This window comes from Solanum stenotomum, chromosome 7 (assembly GCF_019186545.1).
Source record: "Solanum stenotomum isolate F172 chromosome 7, ASM1918654v1, whole genome shotgun sequence".
Lineage (NCBI taxonomy): Eukaryota > Viridiplantae > Streptophyta > Magnoliopsida > Solanales > Solanaceae > Solanum > Solanum stenotomum.
In genome coordinates, this window is record NC_064288.1 from 57,919,443 (window position 1) to 57,946,889 (window position 27,447).

General features: G+C 33.4%; 3 protein-coding genes and 1 pseudogene across 3 annotated transcripts; 1 reads left to right on the top strand and 3 right to left on the bottom strand.

The window, feature by feature from the left end:
- Positions 1-2,900: 2,900 nt before the first annotated feature.
- LOC125871566 (AT-hook motif nuclear-localized protein 20-like) lies at positions 2,901-4,454 on the bottom strand. The gene has a single exon (XM_049552192.1). It carries the CDS (start codon positions 4,025-4,027, stop codon positions 3,170-3,172), a length of 858 nt encoding a protein of 285 aa, XP_049408149.1. The 5' UTR covers positions 4,028-4,454; the 3' UTR covers positions 2,901-3,169.
- Positions 4,455-12,739: 8,285 nt separating this feature from the next.
- On the top strand, positions 12,740-13,894 carry LOC125870091 (uncharacterized; annotated as a pseudogene).
- Positions 13,895-16,014: 2,120 nt separating this feature from the next.
- Positions 16,015-23,634, bottom strand: LOC125871569 (bet1-like SNARE 1-2). The gene is made up of 6 exons (XM_049552195.1): positions 23,409-23,634; positions 20,490-20,646; positions 18,428-18,484; positions 18,239-18,298; positions 18,017-18,102; positions 16,015-16,462 (listed from the first exon to the last, which is right to left on the bottom strand). Exons 1-6 carry the CDS (start codon positions 23,420-23,422, stop codon positions 16,435-16,437), a joined length of 402 nt encoding a protein of 133 aa, XP_049408152.1. The 5' UTR covers positions 23,423-23,634; the 3' UTR covers positions 16,015-16,434.
- A 1,041-nt stretch (positions 23,635-24,675) lies between these two features.
- On the bottom strand, positions 24,676-26,994 carry LOC125871559 (uncharacterized). The gene has a single exon (XM_049552186.1). The coding sequence runs from the start codon at positions 26,626-26,628 to the stop codon at positions 24,832-24,834; it is 1,797 nt and encodes a 598-aa protein (XP_049408143.1). The 5' UTR covers positions 26,629-26,994; the 3' UTR covers positions 24,676-24,831.
- Between the last annotated feature and the right edge of the window lie 453 nt (positions 26,995-27,447).

Sequence of the window (27,447 nt, forward strand, 5' to 3'; positions counted from 1 at the left end):
CGTTGTAAATGGGCCATTTTGACCCATTCCCTCGTCTATGTAGTGGCACGTGTTGCTCACTCCCTGTGATAGAATTCAATCCGACCCGACCCGACCCGACCCTATTCTTTGAAGAAAAGTCGTCTTCTCCTTTTCTTTTCTTATTTCTCAACTTTCCATAAAATCTGAAGAAATAGAAAAGTTTTCTCGCCGTGTTGGTGTTGATAATCTCATTGTTGATGTGTCTTAGTGAAGATTTTTGGAGGGATAAAATTGAAGGTTTAACAAATTAGGGTAGATCATATGATAAATATCTTCTTTTTTTCGATTATTATGATTTTAGGGATTATTATAGTGTAAAAGTATTGAAATCGACCTACTATAGTTGCCATTGTTAGGATTTTATAGTTTTTCGTTGTGTTTATGAGTAATTGCTACTGTAGGGCTATGGAAAAAAACATGAAATCGAAAAATTAGGGCTATCAATGGCTATTTTGGGTTTAAATTCGGGGAAGATGATATAAAGTGATTAAATAATTAATAATAAAGAAAGAAAATGACATGTGACACTTTTAAACTGGTCCATAATAGTGAAAATGCTGCATGACGCGCCTCATGTGCGTGGTAACAACCCAGATGAGGAAATGGGTCAAAATGGCCCATTTTAAATAGTTTTGTGGGGTGATAGGTCACTTTGAAAGTTAAGGTGTCTTTATGCAAATACGAGATAACTTTAATGGGGTCTTTATGTCTTTTCTCATACTTAAAATGGTATGTTCATTTTTGTTGAATACCATTCCCAAAATTAAATTTGAACTCTATTAGTTCCTCCTAATTAGTCACCATCTCCTCGCGCTATAATATTGTTTCTATGTTCATTGCTATACATCCTTAATTTAAAAATATATGTTGCTATAGTATCGTTTCTATGTTCATCGCTATACACACAATATAGTATAAGTTGCACAGCAAATTTAGAATTCGAATGTTATGAGTTTGAGTATCGAATTCTATCACATCCTATTTGATTACTGCATTCAAAATCTACAATATTTATTTAATGAATTTTTTAATAAATATATAAATTTTAAATCAAAATTACTGAATACGGAAGAACGTACCCTATTACACTAGGTCCACCCCTGATGTTGTACCATTTGTCCATAGGTAATTTTCATTTTTTTCTCCAAAAATTTATTCTAAGAAATAATTTGGACATACAAATTGTCAAGAAAAAATTCGAAATTCAATTGGAATTTTCCGAAATTCGAAAAACTCCAAAAATCTATTTTCATAATTCACTCTCTTTCACCAAAAAAGTTCAAAAAATAATTCCATATTTCTATTCATATCTAAATACGACTCTAGTTTTTAAATATCATTTTTAATACAAATTTCATAATTTTTATGTCTAAACGTCGTCCCAGTGAATACACACAATACTTAAAAACACATGTAAATCTAGTCTGGTTATAACAATTTGTCATCAGCATTGCATTTGACTCCTTTTTATTAATTAAGTGGACAGTCAGTCAGTGATTCCAGTTATAGTGTTCCTTGCAAGTGGGATTCAAAGAATAAATTGTCAACTCTGTCATTTAGTATTATTTAATTTGTTGGGAAAGGAATATAATGAATATATATATATATATATATATATAACACATAAGTAATAATTGAACTATTTTTGATTAGCTATATCATATCATTGAATGTAAGTGCATGAATTTACCCAAAAAACATGTATACAGAAGCAGCCAGGAAATGTGTCTCTTCCATAAGAAGCTTTACATGTTTCGTGCGAATTTAGTAGCTTTTATATTAACTTTGTATACATACTAACAAATTCATTAAATATTATTCTTGTTATATATTTTTATGCAATACAATTTAAATTTTAAAAGTCAATTTTGCAAAATATAATTTTGATTGTGAAATTGGATATAAAATTTGTAAGTATTTTGAAATGAAATTTACATATCTAAAAAACTATATAAAAGGTTAAGTTATAATAATTAATAATTGAAACTATTTAAAACGCATATGAAAAGATTGTGTTTAAGGAAAAAAATCACTGATTCGCAAAATCAAAAGGTATATATATATATATATATATATATATATATATATATATGACATAAATTGCACGAATAGATTATAAATATTTGATTTATTATTGTATAACATCTTAAGATTATTACAAGAATTTTAAAATTCAAATTCTGAGCCGTCACTAATTTTTTATTTTGAGTAAGGAAGCAATCTTTGCTTATTTTCTGTTTTAAAACACTCCCCTCCAAACAGTAACCAATAAACTACTAAAAATTTATTATAATTTTTTTAAAAAAAACCTGCATGCATAGAAGGAGCATTTCCAAGATAATATTTGAGTCTTATCCATAGGTATAATATAATATAAATTAATTGTTATGATGTAGGAATTTTGATCAAGTGCATATTAATAGTAACAATAAAAAAGGATTAAATTATTAGTTGAACTTAACACTCCTAGATTTTGTTCACATACCACCATGGATTTCTTTAGTTCTAGTTTATAATTTTCACTAAATTAGAATGAAAATAAGCAAAGTTTAGTACTTATCCACAACATCAACTAATTAATTAAACAAACTAATAAAAACCCATTAATTATAAGTATAGAGGCACATGGATTGGTCTTTCTTTAGTGCTTGGACAACTATAATGATAAAGATAAAAGAAATTAAAGTGCAAGAAGGGAATATTGAATATTTAATATTAAAAAACACAAACATGAACATTCATTGTTTCTAGTCACAAAATTTGAAGCACAAACAAGAAAAAGAAGACACATACTCCTATAAATCTTCAATGTTAATTAAACAAGCACTTGTTCTTTTTTAACACTAACTAAAAGATAGAGTAAATTATTGGAGAAAAAGGAAATAAACCATATTTTATTTCAACCATAATGAAAGCTACAAGAGAAAATGTTTATATACTTAGAAAAAGTAATATAGTTTTTCTCCATCCTATAACTATATATACTTCTTCCAAAAAACATTTTCCTACAAAACACAAACATTATAAACTCTACGTATAAAATCAAACATTGATAGAAACTTAATTACCTTAATACATATGATCTCTTGATCCTAATATACCCTTCTTTTATTCATCAAATTTCACCTTCTTCTTTTTTTGAGAAATCTCAATAAGGTGGTCTAGGATTTGCCCAAGCATATGCATCATGATTCAATTGTCCACCATTTGGTAATAAATTTGGTGTAAAATTATAAATAGGTAATGATGATGGATCAGGCAATTCATGTTGTTGATGTTGTTGTTGTGGCCTTCCATCACTTGAACCTAGGGTTGGAGGCGAATTTTCAGCCGGTACTTGTGATTGGCTGGGGCGATCGCCTCCAACCTCTTCCTCTTCTTCTACTAGTGGCAACCTTTCATAGGTTGCATTAGAAAAAGTGGCAGCTATAATCATTACTGGGCCCGCAGCAATTAACGGCCCAACAATACTACCACCAACCACTTGTCCTTGGCCACCGGCCAAATAGACAGTTAACCCGGTCGAGCCAGGAGGGGCTGGACCGGGTAAAAATGCTCCGGTCAATGATAAAATCTCGAATCTTCCTTGTAGAACAATAGCACCTGGAGATGATGGTTGTCTTAGGGTTACATTTGCAACCGAGCCATTCCCACTAAGTACACAAACGCCACGTTGGCGCCTCCTCGCAAATTGTGCAATACAATCTGCAACATCTGTCCCTCCTGCCACCTCCATGACGTGGCTCCGGAGGGCATTAGGGCTATCCCGGGTCACAAAAATTGGTGGTTTGGGCTTGTTCTTGGATCCTGGTGGACGACCTCTAGGTCTTCTATTACCAACCTCAACCGCACCTTCTTTAGGCTCATGATCACCATTTTCTCTATCATTATCTTCTTGATTTTCACCACTACTCCCACTCGAAACCTGCTTCGTTAGAAGCATAGGTGGGCAAGATCCTGACTCAAGCCCGGATATGCCCACCTGACCACCCCACCAATTAGCCATAATTGCAAAATATTACCTCAAACTCAAAAATATTGCTTATTTTTTAACCTAAATAAGTTGAACCTATCTTGAAGAATCTCTACTGATAAAATTAGGGTTATATATGGAAAGCTAGAATTAGCAAAATTTATTTTTATTTTTTATTTTTTTAAAAAAAGAACAAAAGTGAAGATCTAAATTAAGGAACAAATGCAAATTAAAGAAAAACAGAAACTCTGGACAGAATCAAACCCAAAGGGAGAACCAAAAAAAAGAGAGAATAAAGCACATATAGAGATTGAAAAAACTAATACTAACAAAGTTTATATTACATAGTATATTATATATCTTTATTTATTTTTTTTGGTTTTAGAAGAAAAAAAATACCATTACAAAAAGTCTAAAGGAGAGAATTATGAGAAGGGAGTAAGTAAGAAATGATTTAGAGAGTTGATGGGTTTTTTTCTTTATAGAAGTTTCTCATCAAGTAGTGGTGTTTTTTTCAAAAAAATAAATAAATAAATGTATATATATTTGTATATAAAAATTAGGGTTTCTTGAAGTCTCTTTCCATAGAGTCCAAAATTGTGGGGTCGCATGCGCGTGGGCAGGTGGCATTGTGGGAAGCACGTCGCTATCTCTTGCCCCCACCGTTATTCACACTCGGTAAAAACTTATCTGCATTGAATCGTATTAATTTATCGTAATAATATATCGTGAAATTTCATGAATGAATTTATTGAGAATAAAGTATATATTAGTATTATTTCGTGAAGATTTATGTTAGTCGCGCCATGATCGAGTTTATGCTAAATAAATACATGTGTAAAATGTATTTAATATATATATCACCCGTTTATAGTTTTCATATGCTATTTATTTTATTAATTCATTTAGTCATAGATTAACATGATTTGGTAAAAGCATCAATACATACTATTAAAAATATTGGTGTTTTCACGTGAATAAATGAGAAATTTATGCTATAAAAAATATTTCTTCTACCTATTTCAAACAAACTAGCTCAATGAAAAATTGGGAAAAAGATTCTCAAAGAAATACTGAGAATATGCATTGAACATTTTTTTCTTTTTTTCACTATTCAATCAAAATATTTATGTTTCTTTTTATTTAATAATTAAACGTCATCTTATATATATATATATATGCTAATACTTTAAAGAAATTTAATATCGCAAATCATGTCTGGCATGCTTACGAATAATTTATATTATTTTCATTATAAACTCATTTTTACAGAGATAGTTATCTACTGATATCGTTAAGATGACCTAAAATCTACAACAAATTAAAAGTTTACAATTTTGTATGTAAGTTTAAAAATTTTAACCTATATTTACTGATAATATAAAAATATTTACAGTATTCGTGTGTTTAATCTATTATAACAAGTAACTTGTCTTATTTAAGTATTAACTAATTTCACTTATTCTTTTATGAATAATTACTCTTAATTGTTTTCTAATGCCAACTGTGTACGGTTTAGTTAACGACTTTGTCTTTAGCCTATTCAATTATGGATATGTAATCATTGACGTTATTAATAATAATGTATTTTTTTTTAATTATTAATTGAACAATAGTATAATTTGTTTTGGTAGGTAGTATAAAATAATATATGGTTGAAAATAGTAAAAAAAGAAAAGAAGGCAAAATGCTCACATCAACATAATATAAAATGGTACCATTATAAAAACATATATATGTACTAGAGTTGTGAAATTTAATTGGTGGACTTTGCCATAATGGATAATATTTTTTTTTATATTTATTGGACAAATTAATTAAAGTAGCACGAGAGAAAAATCTACATAAAATAAACCTTGTTGTTTTCTTTAAGTTGTTAGATTTTCAATCTAAGTAGTGTTCCATTAATTTGGGACCTTCCAGGTGGTATTTGCTTCTATGTTCAAATCAAATCTTTAGTGTGTATATTAGCCATAATATAAGTGTTTACATGTCTAGTTAAACAACAATTAAGGTTTTGTCAAGTTGTTTTGTTACAAATTCTAACTATCACAATAAATTGATCATTAAATTTTGATAATTCAAACAGATTGTCATAAACGTTAAAAATATCAACAAAAGAAATCAAGTTGATTCGATATTCAATTTATTTTCCTTTATCAGATTTCGATAAATATCTTATTCTTCTCTACATATATCATCGCAAGAAATATAAATTTGTTAACGAAGAACACAAAAGGTATTAATCTTGACTTGACTTTAGTTAAGTTTTTCCAATGTGACATTAATTATCCACACGTGTACTAGCCTTCAAAATTGCCAGCACAATTGTGAAATTAATGCCAATGTTCATGTGACCTAAATAAAAATTAGTTGGAAGATATTTATTACATGTTCATGTGGCCTAAATAAAAATTAGTTGGAAGATATTTATTACGTATAAAAATATTTACAAAATACTTAATATTGAAGTATATACATTGCACATACGAGAGCGATTGTGAGGTGTTAAAATATACTGTTAATAAATGTATATTGCGACATATAATTAAAGTACGGAGTATATATTTTGGTTAGCTATAGTTACTGAATTAAAAAAATAATCTTTACAAAAATCAAGTACCTAAAATAAGTTGATCATATTTGATATAAATCTCGTATCTACACTTATGTATTATGCTGATACAGATATAACACGAATTTTAAAGAGTCTGCGCAACATATATATTAATGAAAAGATTCTCCTCCTGTTATATGCACCAATTGTGTTGTCTGTGTTGTGAACCAAGATAACTCTATAAGGCTATATGGGCTAGACGTGGTAGATAAGACTGATTCAGTTGATATTATTAGGTCGAGTAAAATGTTGGAGAGTTTTATATGGGATCCAGGCCCAATTAGCTATTGTTAAAAAGGTCTAGAGATTAGAAAGAACAGTTAGGCAAATTATGTCGAAGCTTTGGCCTTCAATTATCTTTCATCCCCTTTCTCTGTTCTAGTATCTCATCCCTTTCTAGTTACCTTCTTCTATGCTAATCTCTCCTTAGTTAACGTACTATTACTTTTTAGTGCATCTATGCTTGTAGTAACTTGTATTTAGCGATAACAATATATATCAATGTTTGTATAAGAAATCGGGTTTGTTTCATTGGTGCTTTCATCCAGAGGTCTTCAATAGAGGACCAGATATCTCGAACAATTGAAGATTCGTGGTCGAAGAATCTCGCTGAAATTCGTTCAATGTTACAGAAGTTGGTCGAAAAAGTTGCAACTGATAGATGCCAAAACAATGTTCCGATGAATGAGAAAAGAGATCTATCTCCGACATTATCGATTTCGTCATAAGTATGCTTCAATAAAATTTGGACGATTCAATGGTGATAATCCAAAGGCATGGATTTCCCAGGCTGAACACTACTTTGAATTCTATGAAATTGCAGAAAAGTATAAGTTATGTCTCGCCTCATTGTATCTCGATGGGGAAGCTTTGGAATGGTATCGATGGCTTTTCTGGAACAAACAATTAGCAGATTGGAAACACTTTACAGCGAAGGTAATAGTTCGATTTCAAAAACGGCATATAGAATCACAAAGATGTCACTTAGCCAATAGTCTGCAGGTATCTTTTGTGATTAACTGTAGTTTTGAGGATGTCTCGTCGGGATATGGTGACTTTGATGTACTTGAGTCAAGTATTGTATATGTTTCTCCGCAATGGAGTGATGTAACCAATTCACCTTTGTCGCAATGTAGTGACGAGCAATATGAAGGCAACAAGAAAACCCATGTGCCCAAGGTGTTTGATGACTTGTCTGAAAGATCCAAAGACGCAAATTTCGTTGATATATCCTGCAAGCTTAGTCAACATGAAGTTGAGAATACACACAAAGTGTGTAAGTTGACAATAAGAGATACTACTAACATATTTTTTCCTAATGATCTGATATATTTTGTCTCTCCTACTGTTGAGGCAACTGATTGTGAAAATGATGTTAAAAGTGAAAACAAGAATGATGAAGAAGAAATTGTTACCATCAGAGATGGAAAAATTTACCCTCAACATGGACTTGAGCTTGCTCAATGCTGGAAGAATATGTCTTCAATTCCTTCAACTTGCAGTTATCCTGTCACGATTCAGACTGTCGTGCTTGACACCCACACTAACCCTTCAGTGGGAGAACCACTGCTACAACTCAACTACACAACTTAACCAAATACTACGCATTTAAAAATACGGAAGCAGGTTTAAATGACTATAAAAATGGAGTTCCCATAAACTCCAAGGTTTTAACAAACAACTAACCAAACTAAATGTGGAAGAACAACCCTAGAACCTGAAAGTCATTGTACCAAAACTATACTAACAACAAGTCTAAGAACAAGGGGAATAACCCCGAAACTAAACAAACACCTTAAATAAATAGTGTGAGTTCGAAAAGAATGGACTTAAACAAAAGAGATCCATGGCAGCCTGAAAGAACTGGCTCACCTTTAAATCCAGTCATGATCAATAGTCACTTAGTTGAGGTATATCAATAACCACTTGAAGATACCCTGTACTCAACAAAGAACAAGCAAGTGCAGTATCAGTACACAACCACATTGTACTGGTAGGATCACGCGGCTATCCGAATAAGTGAAACACATACAAGTAACCACAATATTATAAAACAGGCAAATACCGAACATATACAATATTAGTCATCTTTTCAGGATCAATGTAGCATTCCACGTTCTCAATAATACACATTGGTTATCATTTTAGAACAACAAACACTCTTTCAATCTCAATCACCATTAGATATGAACGTAATCATCACAAGTAGATACACAACACAATTCAATGGTCCTCTCGTGGAACCCAATTCAATGGTCCTCTCATGGAACCCAAACCCAAAAATGTTAGTATACCAATTTGTGGTACCCGATCCAATGTTTATGCCGAAACGTAGCAATCAATCCCATATTTATGTCGGAACGTGGCAAGTGATCCCATATTTATGCCAGAACGTGGCAACCGATCTAAGTTAGTGTGTCGGAACGTAACACCTGATCCATTCAACAAACCACAATCACAATGTATATTTTCACAATCATACAACAAACGGTGATTCATGGCATATAATTATTCAATTATCCTCGTTTACGATTAGGGTGATCAATAATGCAACATTCTCATACATACATGCATTATAATGAGCAATTATAAACATATATCACACCAACATATAATGACAACCACCACCTACCTCAAATCCAAGTTTGAGTTCCCTAAGGAACTTGAATCTTCCCTTTCCGGATTCTTCCCGCTTGTTCATGGTCTAAAAACATACAATTAACTCAAAGATCAATAAACGAGGCCTAATTACCCGAATTATAATCAATATTATCAACCCTAGGCCAACCCAAGATCTCATTACCCAAATTAGGGATTTTTCCACCATCTAAATAGTTCCAAAAACCCTTCCACGACAAAAATCACCCAAGAAACCAAGTTCTACGGATCGAAAAATGGATTCGGGGAATGAAAACCTTACATTTAGCTTCAAGAATGGTGGAAAACTATCAAGAAAACCCCTGGGGTCATTCCTTAGCTCTCAAAGTCGAAAAGTGCAGAATAAAATAATTTTGGGGTTTATTTCCGACTTTAAGTCACGTCTGTCCCGCTACGGTAGGACCCATCTCGCTACGGCGGCATGCACAGAGACAGAATGTTGGAATTTGATTTCCAAGCCCCATTTCACAACACACCTTCAACCCTTGACATTCAAAAACTACCTGTTCACTCTAAGATCTTTTTCAGGAGTTCTACTCACTCGAATTCAATTCCGTAAAGTCCTACGGGTTCCTTAACGTCTTAGCTATCTATTCATATAATGAAAATCATAATTAAATCACCCAGTTGTTACTAGATTCCCTAGACTTTACTGACTCCGATTTCTTCCAAATCTGGACTAGGTTAGGAAATTCCAAGTTACTACCAAAAGTTTTCTGATGTAGATCAAAGTGACACTACTTCAAGGAGGCCTTTCACAAGGAGTCAAGCTAAGGATCTTCAAGCATTGCAAGCTTTATGGATGAAGATGGAACCTTTGGAAGACACCAACATGGAAGACTTGAAGATATTTAATATATTAAGTGCTCTACCATTTTAATTACCTTGTAATTAAAATGAAGGGCAATTGAGTCTTTCTTCACTATTTTAGGTTTTACTATAAATAGTAGATATTAGGGTTTCATAAATAGTTTTGGACATGTTATGCCTCTTGTGAGAGTTTGGAAGCCCTTTGTTAAACTTCAACATTTTGTCCTAGAATTTGCAAGTAAGATTATTACTTTCTTGAGGATTCTAATAGATTAGGTGCTTTTATTTCTCTATTAAGTGGTGTTTTTGGTTAGTTTCACCATTACATCTCTTAGTTGCTTGAATTTAATTGTGTCTATCTCTTTTATCTAGTTTTTTTATTTCTATTTTATTTTTATCTTCTTGTTTCACATCATTTTCTTTTATTTCTATTTTATTTTTATCTTCTTGTTTCACATCATTTTCTGACCCCAATTCTTTCTCCATTGGCTTTTCTCTAACGATGGAATCAGGTCGTTACATATCTCAACCTTATAACTAGAGGTATAACCAGCAGACTTGGCCATGATGTGATTCTCTAGATTTTGAATCTTTTTCCACCTGATCAATTTGGCTTAGAGTTTCCATTTGATCCTTGATCTAGTTTACTTACTATGTTCAATTTGAAATTTTGTTTTGCCTCGAGTGACTTAGATCATGATGAGTTTGTTATATCAAGTTTGAGAAATTCTTGCAGTTGTATATATACTGGGCAAGGAAGAAATTTCCATGGTTTCTTATTGTCCAAATCAGGAGAGAATGTTATAGAGGAGAAAAAAAATTAAAGGTGCCTCAAGAATTCGCTAAATGTTACTCCAAGCAGTCACCAATTATTCCGGTCAATAGAGTTGTTAAACTCTTGTTTGCTATGTTTGATCTAGTTTATAAATCAAGGGATGCGTCGTGCTATATTCACTTTAATCCTGAACAATATCTTGATTGTGGTGCCTTTCCTTTTGATAGTATGGTAAATCATTTTGTCTCTCTTTGTGTACAAACTTTTCAACATCGGCTGCCAAGATCACCTCCAAAACCACATTTCTCAACATTACTATTGGATTTCCTCACCCAAGTTGAGCAATCTGTTGAAATAGCACAGGAATTCGACTCTAATAGGCTTGTCATAATCGGTGAGGTTGATTACAAAACAAATGCTCGTCTATATGTTGCAAACTTAAGTAGTAAAATGCAGCCCGCAGCTGCTGCACTTGCTGCAATATAACATGAGTGGAAGGTATTAAAGTTAAGAAATAGATTTAAAACTTCAAGTTGTGCACCAAACTGGTTATACGTTCTATGGTGTCATTGATATGTTCAATTTGGTTGTGCGCCATAGATATTACATCATGGCTTAGCTGCAACGGAGAGACCTTGTGGAGGTAGATCTTCCAAAACTGTTCGTCGGTACTTAAAGGTGGACAATTTTAACTTTGATGGGTCGGAGCATGTTAATAAATATCACCTGCATCATATATCAATTGATAGAAAAAGAATTGATGTGCTTAGCTATATCAGTGAGTTTCTGCTGGTTAATATGTCAAATGTTCCTCGTATTGCTGCCAGTAATGTTTCTAAGATCGAAAAAATTATATATGGAAGTTTAAGTGATATCATTAGGTGCTTTACTCGTTTGCACATATATGAAATTATTACACATCTTTGGCATGTAATCTTGTGCAAAGTGATCAATGATCAGAAGGTAAGCAAGACTGATGAAGTCAATTTTGGAATCCTCCAAGCTGCCAACCAAATCTTGATACTGTTCATAAAGGTTTTCGCCGGTAATATCCAAGATATTTATAATACTCCAGATTATCCGATGAAGTTTACTGACATGAACTTTGAGGACAAGGTTCTTTTGCAGGGCGGGAGTATTGTTGTGAAATAAGATAACTCTATAAGGCTATATGGGCTAGACGTGGTTAATAAGACTGATTCAGTTGATATTATTAGGCCGAGTAAAATGTTGGAGAGTTTTATATAGGATCCAGGCCCAATTAGCTATTGTTAAAAAAGTCTAGAGATTAGAAAGAACGGTTATACAAATTATGTTGAAGCTTTGGCTTTCAGTTATTTCTCATCTCCTTTTTATGTTCTAGTATCTCAACCATTTCTAGTTACCTTTTTTTATGTTAATCTCTCCTTAGTTAGCGTATTAATACTTTTTAGTGCATATTCTAGTAGAAACTTGTATTTAGCGATAATAATATATACCAGTGTTTGTATTGGAAATCGAGTTTGTTTCATTATATGTGTTGTGAACGCAGATGGTCCCTGAACTGTTGTGCCTGGGGCTAAACTATGCAGAGGCCCAAGAATTAGACAGCCCAATACTAAATTGGCTTGGGATCCAGGTTGAATAGAGTTTATATGGTTGTCATCTGTGGTTTTGGAAAATTATATGTATTATGAAGAAACTGTTTTTTCCTCTCATCTTCTTTCTAGAGTCTTAACTTCTCATTCCCGTTCTTATCTCTATCTTTAGTTACTTGTTATTACAGTACTTCTTTTTGTAATTCAAGTGTTGTTATTATACTTTGGTTATCAATGAATACAATGTTTATGTATTTGTATTGAGATTTCGAATTTGTTTCATCGGTGCTTTCATCCAGAGGTCTTCAATGGAGGACCAAATATATCAAACAATGAAAGATTCAATTAAGGTCATGACGGATACTTTGTCAAAGGATCTCACTGATATTCATTCAATGTTACGCGAGTTGGTTGGAACCCTTACTATGAGTAAACCTGGAACTGTGGAATTTCAACAATTTTTTTATGAGAATCCAGAGTTATGGATTTCTCAGGCTGAATGCTACTTTAATTTTTATGAGATTACATAAAACCATAAGTTAGATCGATGGATAGCTTTACAGTGGTATCAATGGCTTTTCTAGAACAAACAGTTGGCGGATTGGAAATATTTTACTGAGAAATGTTGATTCATTTTCATAAATGCCATCTCGAATCGCCAAAAGAAAGCTTGTCAAATCTTCAGGAGTGGAGCAATATAACCAATTCATCTATGCTTCAAAACTATGAGGAGAAATCTGAACACAAAAGAAAAATGGATACGCACAAGGTGTTTAACGAAAAGTTGTCTGGTTACTTTCCCACATTATTTGATGAGACGTAATTAGACACTCCAATTGAAATGGTTAGTGAAGAGGTTACAAATATTAAAAGTATTGTAGTCCAATTGTTCAATAAACATCCCCAAAGAGAATTGTCAGAGAGGTACGTCAATGTAATTGATCTTGATCGTGGCTCTAATGAACAACACACTCATGAAATTGAGACCTTGGAAGGTGCGATTTCTGCTGACGAAATAATACCTTATGCAGAATGTGGCAACTCTTATGGGGGAGAAGAACACGATGAAGGTAATTTACTGTTAAACGTTGGCGCGACTACCTTCGTTGTCCATGTTCAAGGAATTGCATCAAATCTCACTTATGGGGGAGAAGAACACGATGAAGGTAATCTATTGTTGAACCTTAGTGCGACTACATCGTTGTTCATGTTCAGAAAATTGCATTAAAATAAGGAAGAATTGTTTACTTGTGAAGCTGTATGATTGGGAGCATGTAGGTGGTGTTAAAATGAATGTTACAAGCAGTGGTAATGTGATAACTCCTTGTGCGACTTACAAGCTATTGTGGAACCTTATATTGAGGTTTTCTCTTTATGGCCTTCATACTCACCTTGAAGAACAATACATGCATGATTTCTCAATTGAGATATGTTGGGTGTGGAATGACATGGTGCTACTCTAGATATGCTTATATAATTACTGTCATGTGTTGGCCGATGGGCATCAGTTATTCCAAAGATGAGTTCACTTGCTACATGTACAAGGAATGCATGCAATAATTTAATGATGCTTTGTTTTGGATGGAAATTTCTAATTCAACCATAATAAAGTGGCATCAACAGAGTAATAGTTTGGCTTTATCTACTATTAATAAAGAAGGATGGAAGAGAAAGGTGGAAACAAATCTCTTAAAACTTGAACATGGGCTGCAGTATCTCAACTTAATAGAAGAGTCTAAGTTTGAAGATGAAAATGCCTATTATGTGATCATTGCAAATAGGCTTGGTCGATCAAGTTTGGTGCAAATTCACATATATCAATATTGCTCTTATTGGTGGAAGATGGTGATTCCCATTGCTATATTATCATGACTGAAAATAGATGCGAAGAAGTTTCTAAGAATTGCTTACTTGCTATTAACAATATTGAGCAGATACCACTACAATTTATTCTTTACTCGAACCTTGAGGACAAGGTTCTTTTTGAGGCGTGGAGTATTGTTGTAAAAGTGGATGGTCCCTGAACTGTTGGGACTGGGGCTAAACTACGCAGAGGCCAAGAATTAGACATCCCAATACTAAATTGGCTTGGGATCCAGGTTGAATAGAGTTTATATGGTTGTCATCTGCGGTTTTGGAAAATTATGCGTATTATGAAATTGTCTTTTCCTCTCATCTTCTTTCTAGAGTCTTAACTTCTCATCCACATTCTTATCTCTATCTTTAGTTATTTGTTATTACAGTACTTCTCTTTATAATTCAAGGGTTGTTATTATAATTTGGTTATTAATGAATATAATGTTTATGTATTTATATTGAGAATTCGGGTTTGTTTCAGTCTGATTGATGATTTTTAACACAAAAAATACGTTTCTCATGATGTGTGAAAAAAAAATAGTATGGTGTCAAATTGATACTGTCAAATGCACATGAAAGAAAAACGTGGCATTTTATTAATAGCTCAATATTTCACAAATTTATTGATTTGTTACTTTTTTTAATTCCTAATATGAAACATTATGAATTGAATAATAAAGATAAAATAGATATCGACCTTACCTTACTAAAACATAAGATAAGATAACATTGTTTTTAAAAAGTCATATAGTTTAATCTTTTGTTATGAGTGAGTTCATTGCTTATATGGTTACTTGATTATAATAATTATATAAAAAAGTTTCTTATTATTATTTTGACGGGGAGACTATATTCTTCAAAGTTGAGTTATTTATCCCCACCCACCCCAACAATAAAAAAAAAAGTAAGAAAAAAAATTGAATAGGTAAAACCTACAGAGTAAAGGCACTTTTAACGTTTAATTTTCAAAGTTTAAAATGACAAGATTAACATACTTAAATGTCGTGGAAATACGTACCAACCTAACATTTATCACTTTGCCAAAAATTGACATTTCAATATGATTTATATATAGGACTCATTTGTTTACATTAACAGTAGTATATTTAAATCTGAATGTATATTTAGATGATTAAAATGTTAGATTGTATATTTGAATTCTAAATGATTAACACCATTTACTTTTTAATATTTGAATGTGCATGATTATTATTTTTTAAACATAATAAATATATCATTCAAATAAATTTAAATTTAATATAATAAAATTATTTTTTATTAAAAAACTAATATTTATTTTGATTAGTGATGTTGGAGATGGTTTGTAGTGGTGCTACTAGCTATCAATAGTGATGATGATTTGTGACAGTGGAGGTGGTTAGTGTTGTAGTGATTATGATTGACACGATAATGGTGATTATGATGGTAGAGGCGGATGGTAATAGGATTGACCGCAATAGTAGTAATGGTTGATAGTGATGATAAAGATAGCGTGGCAAGGGTGTCATCAGAGTAGTATTCTTATCCATCCTATCAAACGAGCCTTTTTAGACTTGTGGCTTGTTCAATAAGGTATCATAAATTAGGATACCAATTAGAAGTCAATTCGAATAGTGAACAATTCAATTTCGTGACGATTAGTAACCAAACCAAATGAAAGCTACTTTTAGAGGAAATTTTCAATGCACGAGACAAGATTAGTTTTAAGTGTTCATACAATGAGTCAAACATTCAAAATCATGTTGTAACTAAACAAATATTATTTCCCTTACAATTATTGTTCAATGAAGCCGGCACAAAGACATTGGTAATACTAACTGATTTTCAACATTTTTCAGTAAAAAAAACTGTAGTTGTCATCAGCATAACATTGAAATATATGCTTACTATACACGTCTATAAACCAAAAAAATAAAAACAATTCTTTTGTCAAGTTTTTACCACATTGCTTTCTGTATGATTTTTCAAACATATGACTAAAGATCTCTTCCGTTTCAACGCGAACATGATATCATTCTGTCTTTGATGACTTGACACAACATGGTGCCACCTTTTACCGATAAGAATGGAGAAGATAAGATTCCAGTTCTAACTTCTATGTGTTGTGTTTTGTGGTGTGGCCAACCAATTTTAGTGATCCTGCCCCTCATCCATACATGAAATACATGAGAAACCTGCAAGAAAAAAAGCAAATGGAGATTAAGAACCCTTCTATGTTTCATCTCCGTCTCTTCGGTTTACTGATTTATGTTTCCAGGAAACAATGAAATGATTCTTAAGGAAACAATGAACTAATTATGTAATAGCCAGATTGAGTGCCACAGACCTAGTTCACACAAAATGGCCATACCAAGAACGAATTTCCACCATTTATAAAATTCCTGCACAAGGCAGTTACAGCAGTTACACCGGCAGTTACATTGGCGGTTGCATCTGACATGTGTCTAACACTTGTCCTTACAGAATTCAAACTAAGTTCCAGCACTAATTATTCTAAGAGATAGAATATATTTCGAATTCAAATCTACCACACCTCAATCCCAAAACTAGTTGAGATCAGCTATATGAATCCTCATTATCCATGTCGCTCCATTTAAACTAGTCTCAAGATACTCCATTTTGTTCAATTTCTCGCTAAGTCTGCAAAATGACTTACTTCCTTGTAACTTTTAGGTTTCCTTACTGCTTAAACAAATTCATTAACTATATTTCCATACCTATGACAACGTAGGACTGACCGACCAATCTCAAGGGGCCTTCTTTCATCTTACATTGTACGCATGCTGCGTGAACCTTCTGCTTCTGCTGAATGTGATCGTGTATAATCTTATTTTACCACACATACATCTTAACATACCCATTTTTTATTTTCCAACACTCATCTTGTGTATGTGGTTGACATTACGAGCTCAACATTCGCTCATTTATAGCATTGTTAGTCCTACAACTGTTTTATAGAACTGAGGTTTCACTTTGATAGGTTTCCTCTTATCAATAACACTCCAATGATACTTCTTGCAGCTATCTTATTTAATTCTATGTTAAATCTTCATCTATCGTAACGTTACCTAGATAATTTCTTTATAAGTAGAGATAAAACACCTGAGTGTAGATATTAGGCATCAAATTCCTGGTCTAATCTCATCTTAACTTCACTTTTCTGATACTAGCTAAAACCTGCAGTATATATATTCATCTTACCTTCTGTATAAATATCTCTCTTACTCCAACGTATCCTAAAATCAATTTTCTTCAAAGCATTTTTCCATAACCAAAGTTTTTTACAAACATTCTCGTTAGTTTATCAATTCATACAATATGGTCAGCGCATATCATGCATGCATCATGGATGAAAAATGGTTATACCCAGCTCTAATACATTGATTTAAATAGGTCTAATTTTTAGCATAGGCTCATAGATAGCCATCAATTGCCTCAATGATATCATCATGTCAGTAACTTCATTTGGCTTGTTGTAACCAATAGTCTCACTCTCATTAGCAATTTTGCAACAAAAAGTTAGTACCAAAAGAGAAAAAGTAACAGTGCAAGTTTACGTGGTTTCTCACTGTAGGGATATATAGTTAATACCAAAAGAGAAAAGGTAACAGTGCAAGTTTACGTATTTTCTCACTGCAGGTATATATATATATATATAAAAGCAAGTCTTTGCATTCAGTATCTCGTATAAAAAATGTGAACTGTAGAATCCAAGTAGAGATGCTCACCTAAATATGTAGTATATTAGGAAAAAGGAAAGTACGAAGTATCCAGCAAGTTTGCACACTTTCTGATTCGATTTCTTCTCAAACGCCTAAGAAAGTAAATGGACTGTTAGACTAGCATCTGATAAAAGGAAATTACGGGAAAACATAGCATATCCTATAAGTATGTCAGACACAATCCCAAACACACACGACATAACAACAATATATATCACGTGTGCTTACCATCTTGAACCGATCCATAGTTCCTGACATGATTCCCCTAGATGAATCCATCTCATTCCCCTAATGGAAATAATCCAAAAAAGAAAAAGTTAACAAATAGTGTACAAAAAAGATTCAAATAATAGCTGCATTACCGAAAAAGTTAACCAGTAGTGTACAAAAAAAGATTCACAAAATTAGCCGGCTTACCATTCGGTCTAGCATCTTGTTGTGGGTCTCCACCTCCTCATGTATGTCACCTGTTAACTGGCAAATATATTATCAATGCCTCGAAGAACATTTAAAATTACATAGCAGATATGCTGGAACTCCAAAACTAATATCATTAGTGCTTAAGAATATTACACGTGATATGACAACAGAAAGAACAGCTTTCATTTATAAAGCTCTGAGCATCATGTCATAACTTTTTTATGCACATATGCAACTTCAGGAGGAAAAAGTTTTACAAAAATGTAGCTTTCTCAGTGAAAGTAGCACCAGAAATTTGAGCATGAATGATTAGCCTCCAGAGGGTCCATAACACTGAGCACACATTGTTTCTCCAACTTCCTGATTTTCAGTTTCACTTGTATTTTTGGTGCAAGGAGAAAATACCATGTTGTATTGATCGTTGGTAAAACTTGGTGGAAGATAATGTATGACTCATGCAGAGTCACAAGCACATTTTGAACTTAATTTTTGTCACTTGGTGTTTATTAATGAAACTTTTTGACTAGTCAAGAAAAAAACAGTAGCATCAGACAATGTGGTCCATAAGATAGCAATGAAACCTACCATGGACAGAAGCATGATGTTGCAGTTCAATGACAAACTGTTAGTGAAATTGTCATCATGTTGCAGTAATACGTCAACCATCTGGGACCATCCTTTGCTGACACCTCACATAAGGACTGAGTGACAGCACTTAAAGGTGAACAGAATTTTTCTCCTTAGTCAATGATATTATAAGTTTGTAATTAACAAAAATTCTAGGCACGACCACTTTGGTCAAGTAGATCAAAGATAAGATGATATGTATATAGGCCATATTGCTCTTCAAAAGTTCTAGCTCTTTTTCTTTTTTCCACAACAATAATGTTCACCTTAAAGAGTTGTAGTGATAAATAATACACAACTGTTACTCTGCAGGTCCAATGACATCTAACTCAAAGAGTTGTAGTCATAAATAATGCTCCTGAAAGTCATCGCTTCATTACTTAAAGCGAAGAAGCGAGTGTTAGCGCTTCAAGTGTGAATTCACCACTTCATTGAAGTGTGTGTTTCAACAACGATGCGCAAAGTAACATCAAGGGGAAGTGGCCAGTTCTTTAGATCTCACTTTGAAGGAGTTGAACCAATATTGACATATTGAATACTGAATTTGTCACTACCTCCATCCCAATTTATGTGGTGATGTTTAATTGGGCACGGTGTTTGATAAAAAAGAAAAGACTTTTGAAACTTGTGATTTTTATGTGATGGAGGGAGTATTTTAATTGCAATATATACTGCTAAATTCATATATGTTTGGTATTTTCTAATGTTGTGAATTGTGTGCTTCATTTCAAAGAATTGTGTGGTTCAGTTCAAGTGTTTCACCTAAACCATAAAGAACCTTGTTTTTGCACTTTACGCCTTTAAAAATAAAAGTTGATAAACTTAGTTAGTGCACCAGCACCAAGGATCATGTACAACATAACTAGGTGGGCATTTGGTTTGAGGGATTACGAAAGTAGTCAATATAAAATCCTGCAGAGAATAATACAGTGTTTGATTGGAGGGATCAGGATATATATAAAAATAACCCACACAATACTAAAGCAACATTTGGTCAGGGTATAAAATAATGTCCGTATTAAGTGGTGCACAAATTTGTGCATTACTTATAAGAGTATCAAAGAAAAAAATATTCTTAAAGTAAGCAATTGCTGCATAATATTCCTTGTATTACTATTCATCGCATAACAATACCTACATTATTATTTACCACATAACGACCTCTTTATTATTATGCGTCATACAATCAATCCTTGCATTATAAGAAAGAATTTGTTTGCATTATTAATTTACAATCCACAATAACTAATATGTGAACCAAACTCAAAAGTATTAACTTTTCGTGGTTTTTGAAAATTCTGCTTAATTTCAAAGATAATGAAGCTTGGGCAGAAACCACAGCTACTCAATGGAGCATATGCTCTAAAACAAAGAGAGGAGGTAATATAGAAAATGGGCGGAAAGAAGATAAATAAAATATTGCAAAACTTACTTTCTTTAAAAAGCTGACTCTGTCTTGTAAGCTATCCACAGCTTTGTCATTGTCTCGTTCATCAAGATCACGGGGATAGGAAGATGAAGCCCTTATACCACCTTCCTCAATACTATCATAGTTATCAAAGAGAGCAGCTCTATGGGCCCGATGATCCCTGTGGACCAAGAAGTTCAAATGCAATTTCTAAGGCCATGAAACAAGAATAACAGAGACTTCTGGATATTATGTGTTTGCAGGCAGTAAAGTAATTACATCTATTTATTTGCTATGTATCTCATTGTACAAGAGACACCCTGCAAAAAGAGCATTCACTTGGCACATAAAAAATGAGATCATGATAACTGAAATGCAATTTTTTCATGTCTTCTATCTTCTAACCCCAGTCTAAGCTTCATTATATGTCACAATACACCCTCCAGATATCCAAATTATTTCTCAAAGTTACGCATTATGAAATCAATCTCAGTGCATTTACGCTGGCATCTTAATGCATCATATTGTCACAATCATGAATTATTCTTCCCAGGTATTTAGCCAACATCTCAACATTGGTAGGCTGGTCGTAAGCATCTATTACAATATTGCTAATTGATTTCCTCCTTCAGACTAGACAAGTTCCTGTTTCAACACTCTTTGAAAGAAGTAATTCAGCTACTCTCAAGTATGTTCACACCAAGCTGTTCAACTAACTTCCATAGCAATGATTTAACATGAACCAAGAAAGAACAGGGGCATCTGCCTGTCTTTTAAGAAGCAGCAAATCGAAACCACAACAACTATGTCAAACTGCAAAAGGTCAGATGAATGTGCCACTAAAATAGACAATCCCTCCATCCCAAGGTTCCTCCTTTCCTTCTTTGATGTCTGAACATTGTTGCTTTTTCCACAGATAGAACTTTTCATTCCAAACTACCCATAACTTTAAGGTAAAGGGCATAATTCTTGAAAGCCTTTTATATATAAGGGCAATTGTGGACTCGACATGTAAACTTCCACTTCTTAATTTTGTGAAAGATTTAAAAGTGCCACTACTTATGATCTATGGAAGATACTATGAGCTGAGTGCAAATTCCACGTAAATCTTTGAATTTAAGAAAAAAATATGATATGACATTCACACTGACACCTGGCAGAAGGCTTGTGTCTCATGGTAACTGCGTCAGCAGAGGCGCCATATTATGACACATTTTTCTAGTCTCAGCAAAAACTCATCTTTCTTTAGTTGAAACCAAGGAATACCTTACCATTGATATAACATGCAGACAGAACAAACAATTTCCCTAAAGTTTCTCAGATCTAATAAACTCCCAGTATGTATTTTGCTTAGTTATCCAACGGAGAAATAGATGATACAGAAATATTCACTAGTTCCATGATTTATAGAACTGGTAATCAAGCAGTCCTGGAAACGAAAGTTTATCACGGGAAGTGAGATCAAGTTTAAGTCACTTAGGAGATGAACCCAACAGATGATCTGATCCGGAATACTTGTTTGACAACTATTTTGGAAATAGTGGTATCATTAAAGCTACAAATCTCAAGACGAAAGAAACCCCTTCTCTGATAACTTGTTATTCAAAACTTCCTTTCAACACAGTAGAAATACAGGAACTAACTGCTGTTTCATTTCACAAATGTTGAAGTACCAATTCAGAGAACAAATTTTAGCATTTCTTGTTGATTAGAAAAGCAACTCCAAATTGCAGACAGAAAAATGGCATCCAAAATCACACTCTCAAGTTTAGAGCATTGGTTCAAAAAAACTTATCAACATAGCATAAACCTCAAAGTGGAGAGTTCAGCTTACTTAACATATTTAACCTGTCCAGTATTTGAATCTAACATTCAGATATATTTTAACAACCCATCCATCCTATGTCAACTTTTATATTAAATCCTCTCTGGTGATTATTGCTGCTATTAATAATCTTGACCGAGTTATGTGAAAACCTTCATATTATCATTTCACCAAGTCAAGCACAATTAGAAAGGGAGCCAGAAATGCACCATCTATTTCTTTAACCTGAAATGGACCGATAAACATTCTATTCTTTCTTCAAGTTTAGTGGTTACGATATCATTGGGCGATCTTACGTGCAAACTAACTCTCCTTGGACAAGGGACTTCAAATCTTCACGGCATAGCCCCAACAATCGAACTGATCAAATTTGTTTGTCGTATTGAGATTCTTTTTTCATTTTTAATGTCAATTAACTTAAATGGAGAGTTATAACATCACTGTATTTGCTAAACCAATAATCCCAATAGCATTTGGGAATGTTAATGTCATGAGATAACCCAGTAATTTCCTACACAATTTTGAACTAACCACGTCCTTGAAAGGGGAAAAGAAAGAAGAACACAAACTACTCTTTCTATCTCATTTTATATGACAGAGGCACTATTTGGGGAGTCTTAACATTCTTTTTAATCAGTGTTGTCCGCTTAAGCCCTGAAGCAACGCACAAAACATGTTGAGCGGTTCACCTCATCATCAAGGCTCTAGGACATACTTTTCCTTACCGATGAGCATAAATCCGAAGACGATACACTAAACAATTGATATTTCACTTTTATCTTAGTTATTTTTTTTTTCAATTTCTTTGTCTATATATTTGTTATTCATGCTTATGATTATTAAATCTTGGAGTACACATACACATTTGTATTTTTTTTCTCCATTTGTGCCTTTCTTCAATAAAGCTAACCTTTATTTGTGCTTAAAGCTCCAAAAGAACTTGTCTTTGTAAATTTTATTTCAACTTAACTAAATAGTACATCACTATCACATTCACCAAAAATATTAGATACCTTGACTCTATTCATCATTATTTTCCGCAATTACAATTGCACGACAATGCAGAAATACTCCAAATTGTGAATGCGTTTAACAGAGAATCGCAGAGACTGACTGACCTCCGATAACTCATTGCAGAAACCGCCGGTCACAGTTCTCGCCGGTGATCCGGTTGAAACTATGCATACACGACAATGGAAGATTCTAGAAGCCGGAAGTAGAAGTCTGTAATTGGAATCAGGAGTTGGACCAGCAATTGCAGATCTGGAAATTTTCAGAGGGAAAAATTGGTACTTTTTGAGTGATAAATACAAATCGAATTGGAAATGTTGGGAAAAGCGACTGAAATTTGAGTTACAATGGCGATAGAAGAATATTGGACGTGTCGGTGAATAATAAAAAAATATACTATAGGTTATTATATTAAATTAATATACATTTGATATGAAAAATTAAGTGAAAAATTGATATTTTTTTTTATTACCTAACATTCTATTACTGATGATAAAAAAAAAAATTGTTGTCTGTCTAACTAACTTAAATTTATTCAAATAGTGATATTTTATTTTATATGACGGTAAATGAAATGTTTCTTAAATAGAAAAGAAATGGTCATTTTAGATTTCTTATATGTAAAAATGAAAAATGGTTTATAAGCGTGTGTAAGGATCATATGGCTCTACCATGAGAATATCAATCTTAATCAGAGGTCTCGAGTTCAATTCATATGCTTAGAAGATAATAAAGGGATGTTTGCTGTTTTTAAACACAAAACAATTGATCCTTTTTGTACTTGATTCACAACCAGCTTGTTAGTGTTCATTAATAAAACTTTACCTTAACAAAAAAAAAAATTATGACAATACAGTTTGGGGGCAACCTTCCAGCTTCAGAATTCGAATTTAAAGATTTATAGGCACCCATACATCAGTGTTGCAAGAGAGATTTGTAATAACATACAGTGAAACATCGCCTCTCTACCTCCACAAAGGTAGAAATAAAGTCTGCGTACATTTCACCCTCCCAGACCTTACTCTTGGGATTATGTCGTTATTGTTGTACAGTGAAACATCATACAGAAACTTTCTGTGACAGACCACTGTGGCTAATCTTGGAAGAAACATAATATATTGGATGAATCAACAATTTTCTTCACTTCCAGAAATGAATCCATTCAGTACTCTGAATATTGGATCTAAAATACTCCGTTGAGTATCTCAATCTAACGATACAAATGGAACAGTAATAATCCGTTGAGTATCTCAATCGAACGATACAAATGGTTAACAAAAGAAGGTCTATTCTGAAGACGAAAAAACATATACAACTTACACAGCAATTAAGTGGAGGTGCATAAATATGTACTCTTGGAAGTCCTTGCAATGAAATTATCTAAAATGATCAACACCAGAGAACCAGACATCTTGAATGTATGGATCTCTGATGTTGACATCGTGTCGAACTATATTCTAAACTACCATACAAATGCATCAAATTCAAAAATATTACCACACTAGTGTTGTTCCAATGCGAACAATGTGATCAAGAATGAAAAGAACCTCCGAATTGCAGTTGCCACTCCATACAATCTTCAAAATCAATGCTGCTGGCGCAGTCCAATAAAGCATTTTGTTGTTGTTCAAACCGGCATATGTAGTTTAATCCAATAAGCAGCTCGCAAATTACACCCTCCATCTTCTGACAATCGGCAAAATACAATGTCTGAAGAAGGAGAACATTAGTTCTCTTAACAATCTGTTGCTGCTCAAAGTTCCGTTCGCTTTGCCACCTGATCATATTATGTGCTAAAGGTGCAAGCCATTTGAGTATCTCTTCAAGCCTTTCTTTCCAATCATGCGCAAGAGGCGCATCATATATGGCTAAACCTTTCATATAAGATCTCAGACTAGCCTTCAACGTCTTTCTTAAGCTTGTCGGTAACATCTGATATAGATCATCCCTCCCCTCATCACCAACCAGATGTGGGTACTGGAGCAGCTTTTCTACGACAATAATCACATTCGCGTAATGCAAAGCTAAAGCAGAGCCTCCGACTGTTGTAGGAGGAGCATACAAAGTTATCCTACTTTTGGGACCATGTTTTGCAGCATTAGCCACACAACTCTTTAGCTGTCTGGTATCTCCGCTAAAACGGATACTACCAGGGGACCTATTGAATGAACCCGAAACGCTAGATTGCTCCCTCTTCATACCACTTGAAACACTACAACATCCAGATATCTGACTACTTCTGTCATCAGTCCCAACATCATTGTCGAAATCCATTTTTGAAGCAGAACTCAAGCTCAGACATTCCATGAATAGTCTCCCAGGTCCCATTCCACAAGCAAAATTAAAATTCTCAGTACCAAATAAGCTCCCTTCATTTCTTCCAACCTTAGTTTGAGTACTATGGCTCATGCTCCTTTTCCCCGACGCTCCCCTCTCAGTTGACCCCGATCGATAGCTTCCATTATTGTTCCTCAATACAGGCTTCTTGAAATCAGCATCCATGACTTCAGACTTGCTATCTGCAACAATTACACCAGACTTCTCATTGAATCCTCGATTACCTAAAAGATCCCTCTTTACGAGAACACTATTGCCAAACACCGTACTGATCCGAGAATATACAGTACACACAGTCCTAGCCAACAGTTCAACAACTTTATCATAAGTCTGATTCCAAAGTGAAACATCTTCTAAATGCCTCACATCTTGTTTCTGCCAAGCAAGTTTCTGCTCAAATGCCTTTCTACTTTCCTCATGCTGATTCTGCTGAAATTTCTTTGTTGCCACTTCCAACTCATTCAAAACAGCCATCTCACAATACAAACTAGCAGTAGAATTCACATACCTCTCCATTTTCCTAACCATCCCCTCCATATCTTTAACCAAAAATCCCAAATCCTTCACATCAATAACCCCAGAAATAACATCACCATAAACATGCTGAAACCCTTGTAAGGCAGAAATTGTACATTTTTTCCCAAGCCTAGACACTACACTAGCAACCCTATTCAAATCATCAAGTTTTTCAACAAGTACTAATTCAAGAAGCTTATCTTCATCATTAGAAACTAAAGCCTTTATTCCTACAGACTTAAAGATCTCATTTTTAAGCTTAAGAATCTCAGAATCAGTCAAAGATTTATGAAGATGAATAATCTTAGACATCATATTAGCAACTTCAAATGACAATATCCCTATAAACAACTTCTCTTGTTGAGTTTGTTTCTTCGTAGATAATTTCTTTGAATTTTCAATAAGTAAAGAATGTTTCTTGACATTAGTACTTACCTGACTACCCATCCTCAAACACCAAGGCTCAGCCACCATTTTCTTGCAATGGGGTTTCAACAGATCTACAAAAAGAGTGAAATCAAGAAGAGAAATGCAAGAAAACAAGAAAATTGAAGTGGGGTTGAAGTATTGAAGGGTAAAAGAATGGATTTTGAGAGTGGGTTCATTGATTTTTTGTGCTGAAAAAAGTGGGAACAATGTAGATGAGTTTCAAGTAACGCGCATGGTGTGAATGGTGGGGAAAAAATGCAATTGATTTTGATGCACTGAAGAAGAAGAAGAAGAATGGAAAATGTTGAGTGGTTACAGAGAAGACTAAAGACTTGTCTCTGCGTGTGAGAATTTGTAATGATTTTTTTTTGAAAAGGCAATGGGAGTTTTGAAGAGGAAGAAGAAGCCAAAGCTCAAAGCTCCCTAACCCACCCCCCACTCAAAACCAACCCCCTCATAACCCCGCACCCCTATCAACTGTACCATCATCCCAAACAAGCAAAGAAGTCGACTAAATCCGAAATCGCATCGAGAAGTGTCACATTAAAAAAGAATTTAAATTTGAGATCTTTAATTATAGATAACGAAGTATTTATCACTATACATCAGCCTTCGTTGGAAATAAGTTAACTATTTAAAATATGATTTCTCATGTAATTATGATTATCACTCTCAATTAGAAAATGTCTAGAATTTTATAACTTTTTGGGGTGAATATGTATGATTAAAAGAAGATGATACAATTTAAATAGTTAACTTATTTATGTAATAAACACTTGAGAACAAGTGGAAAAAAGTAATATAACACAATTTGAATCATCGCGAAATTTAACTAAGAAATGAAAATTTATATTTTTAAAAATG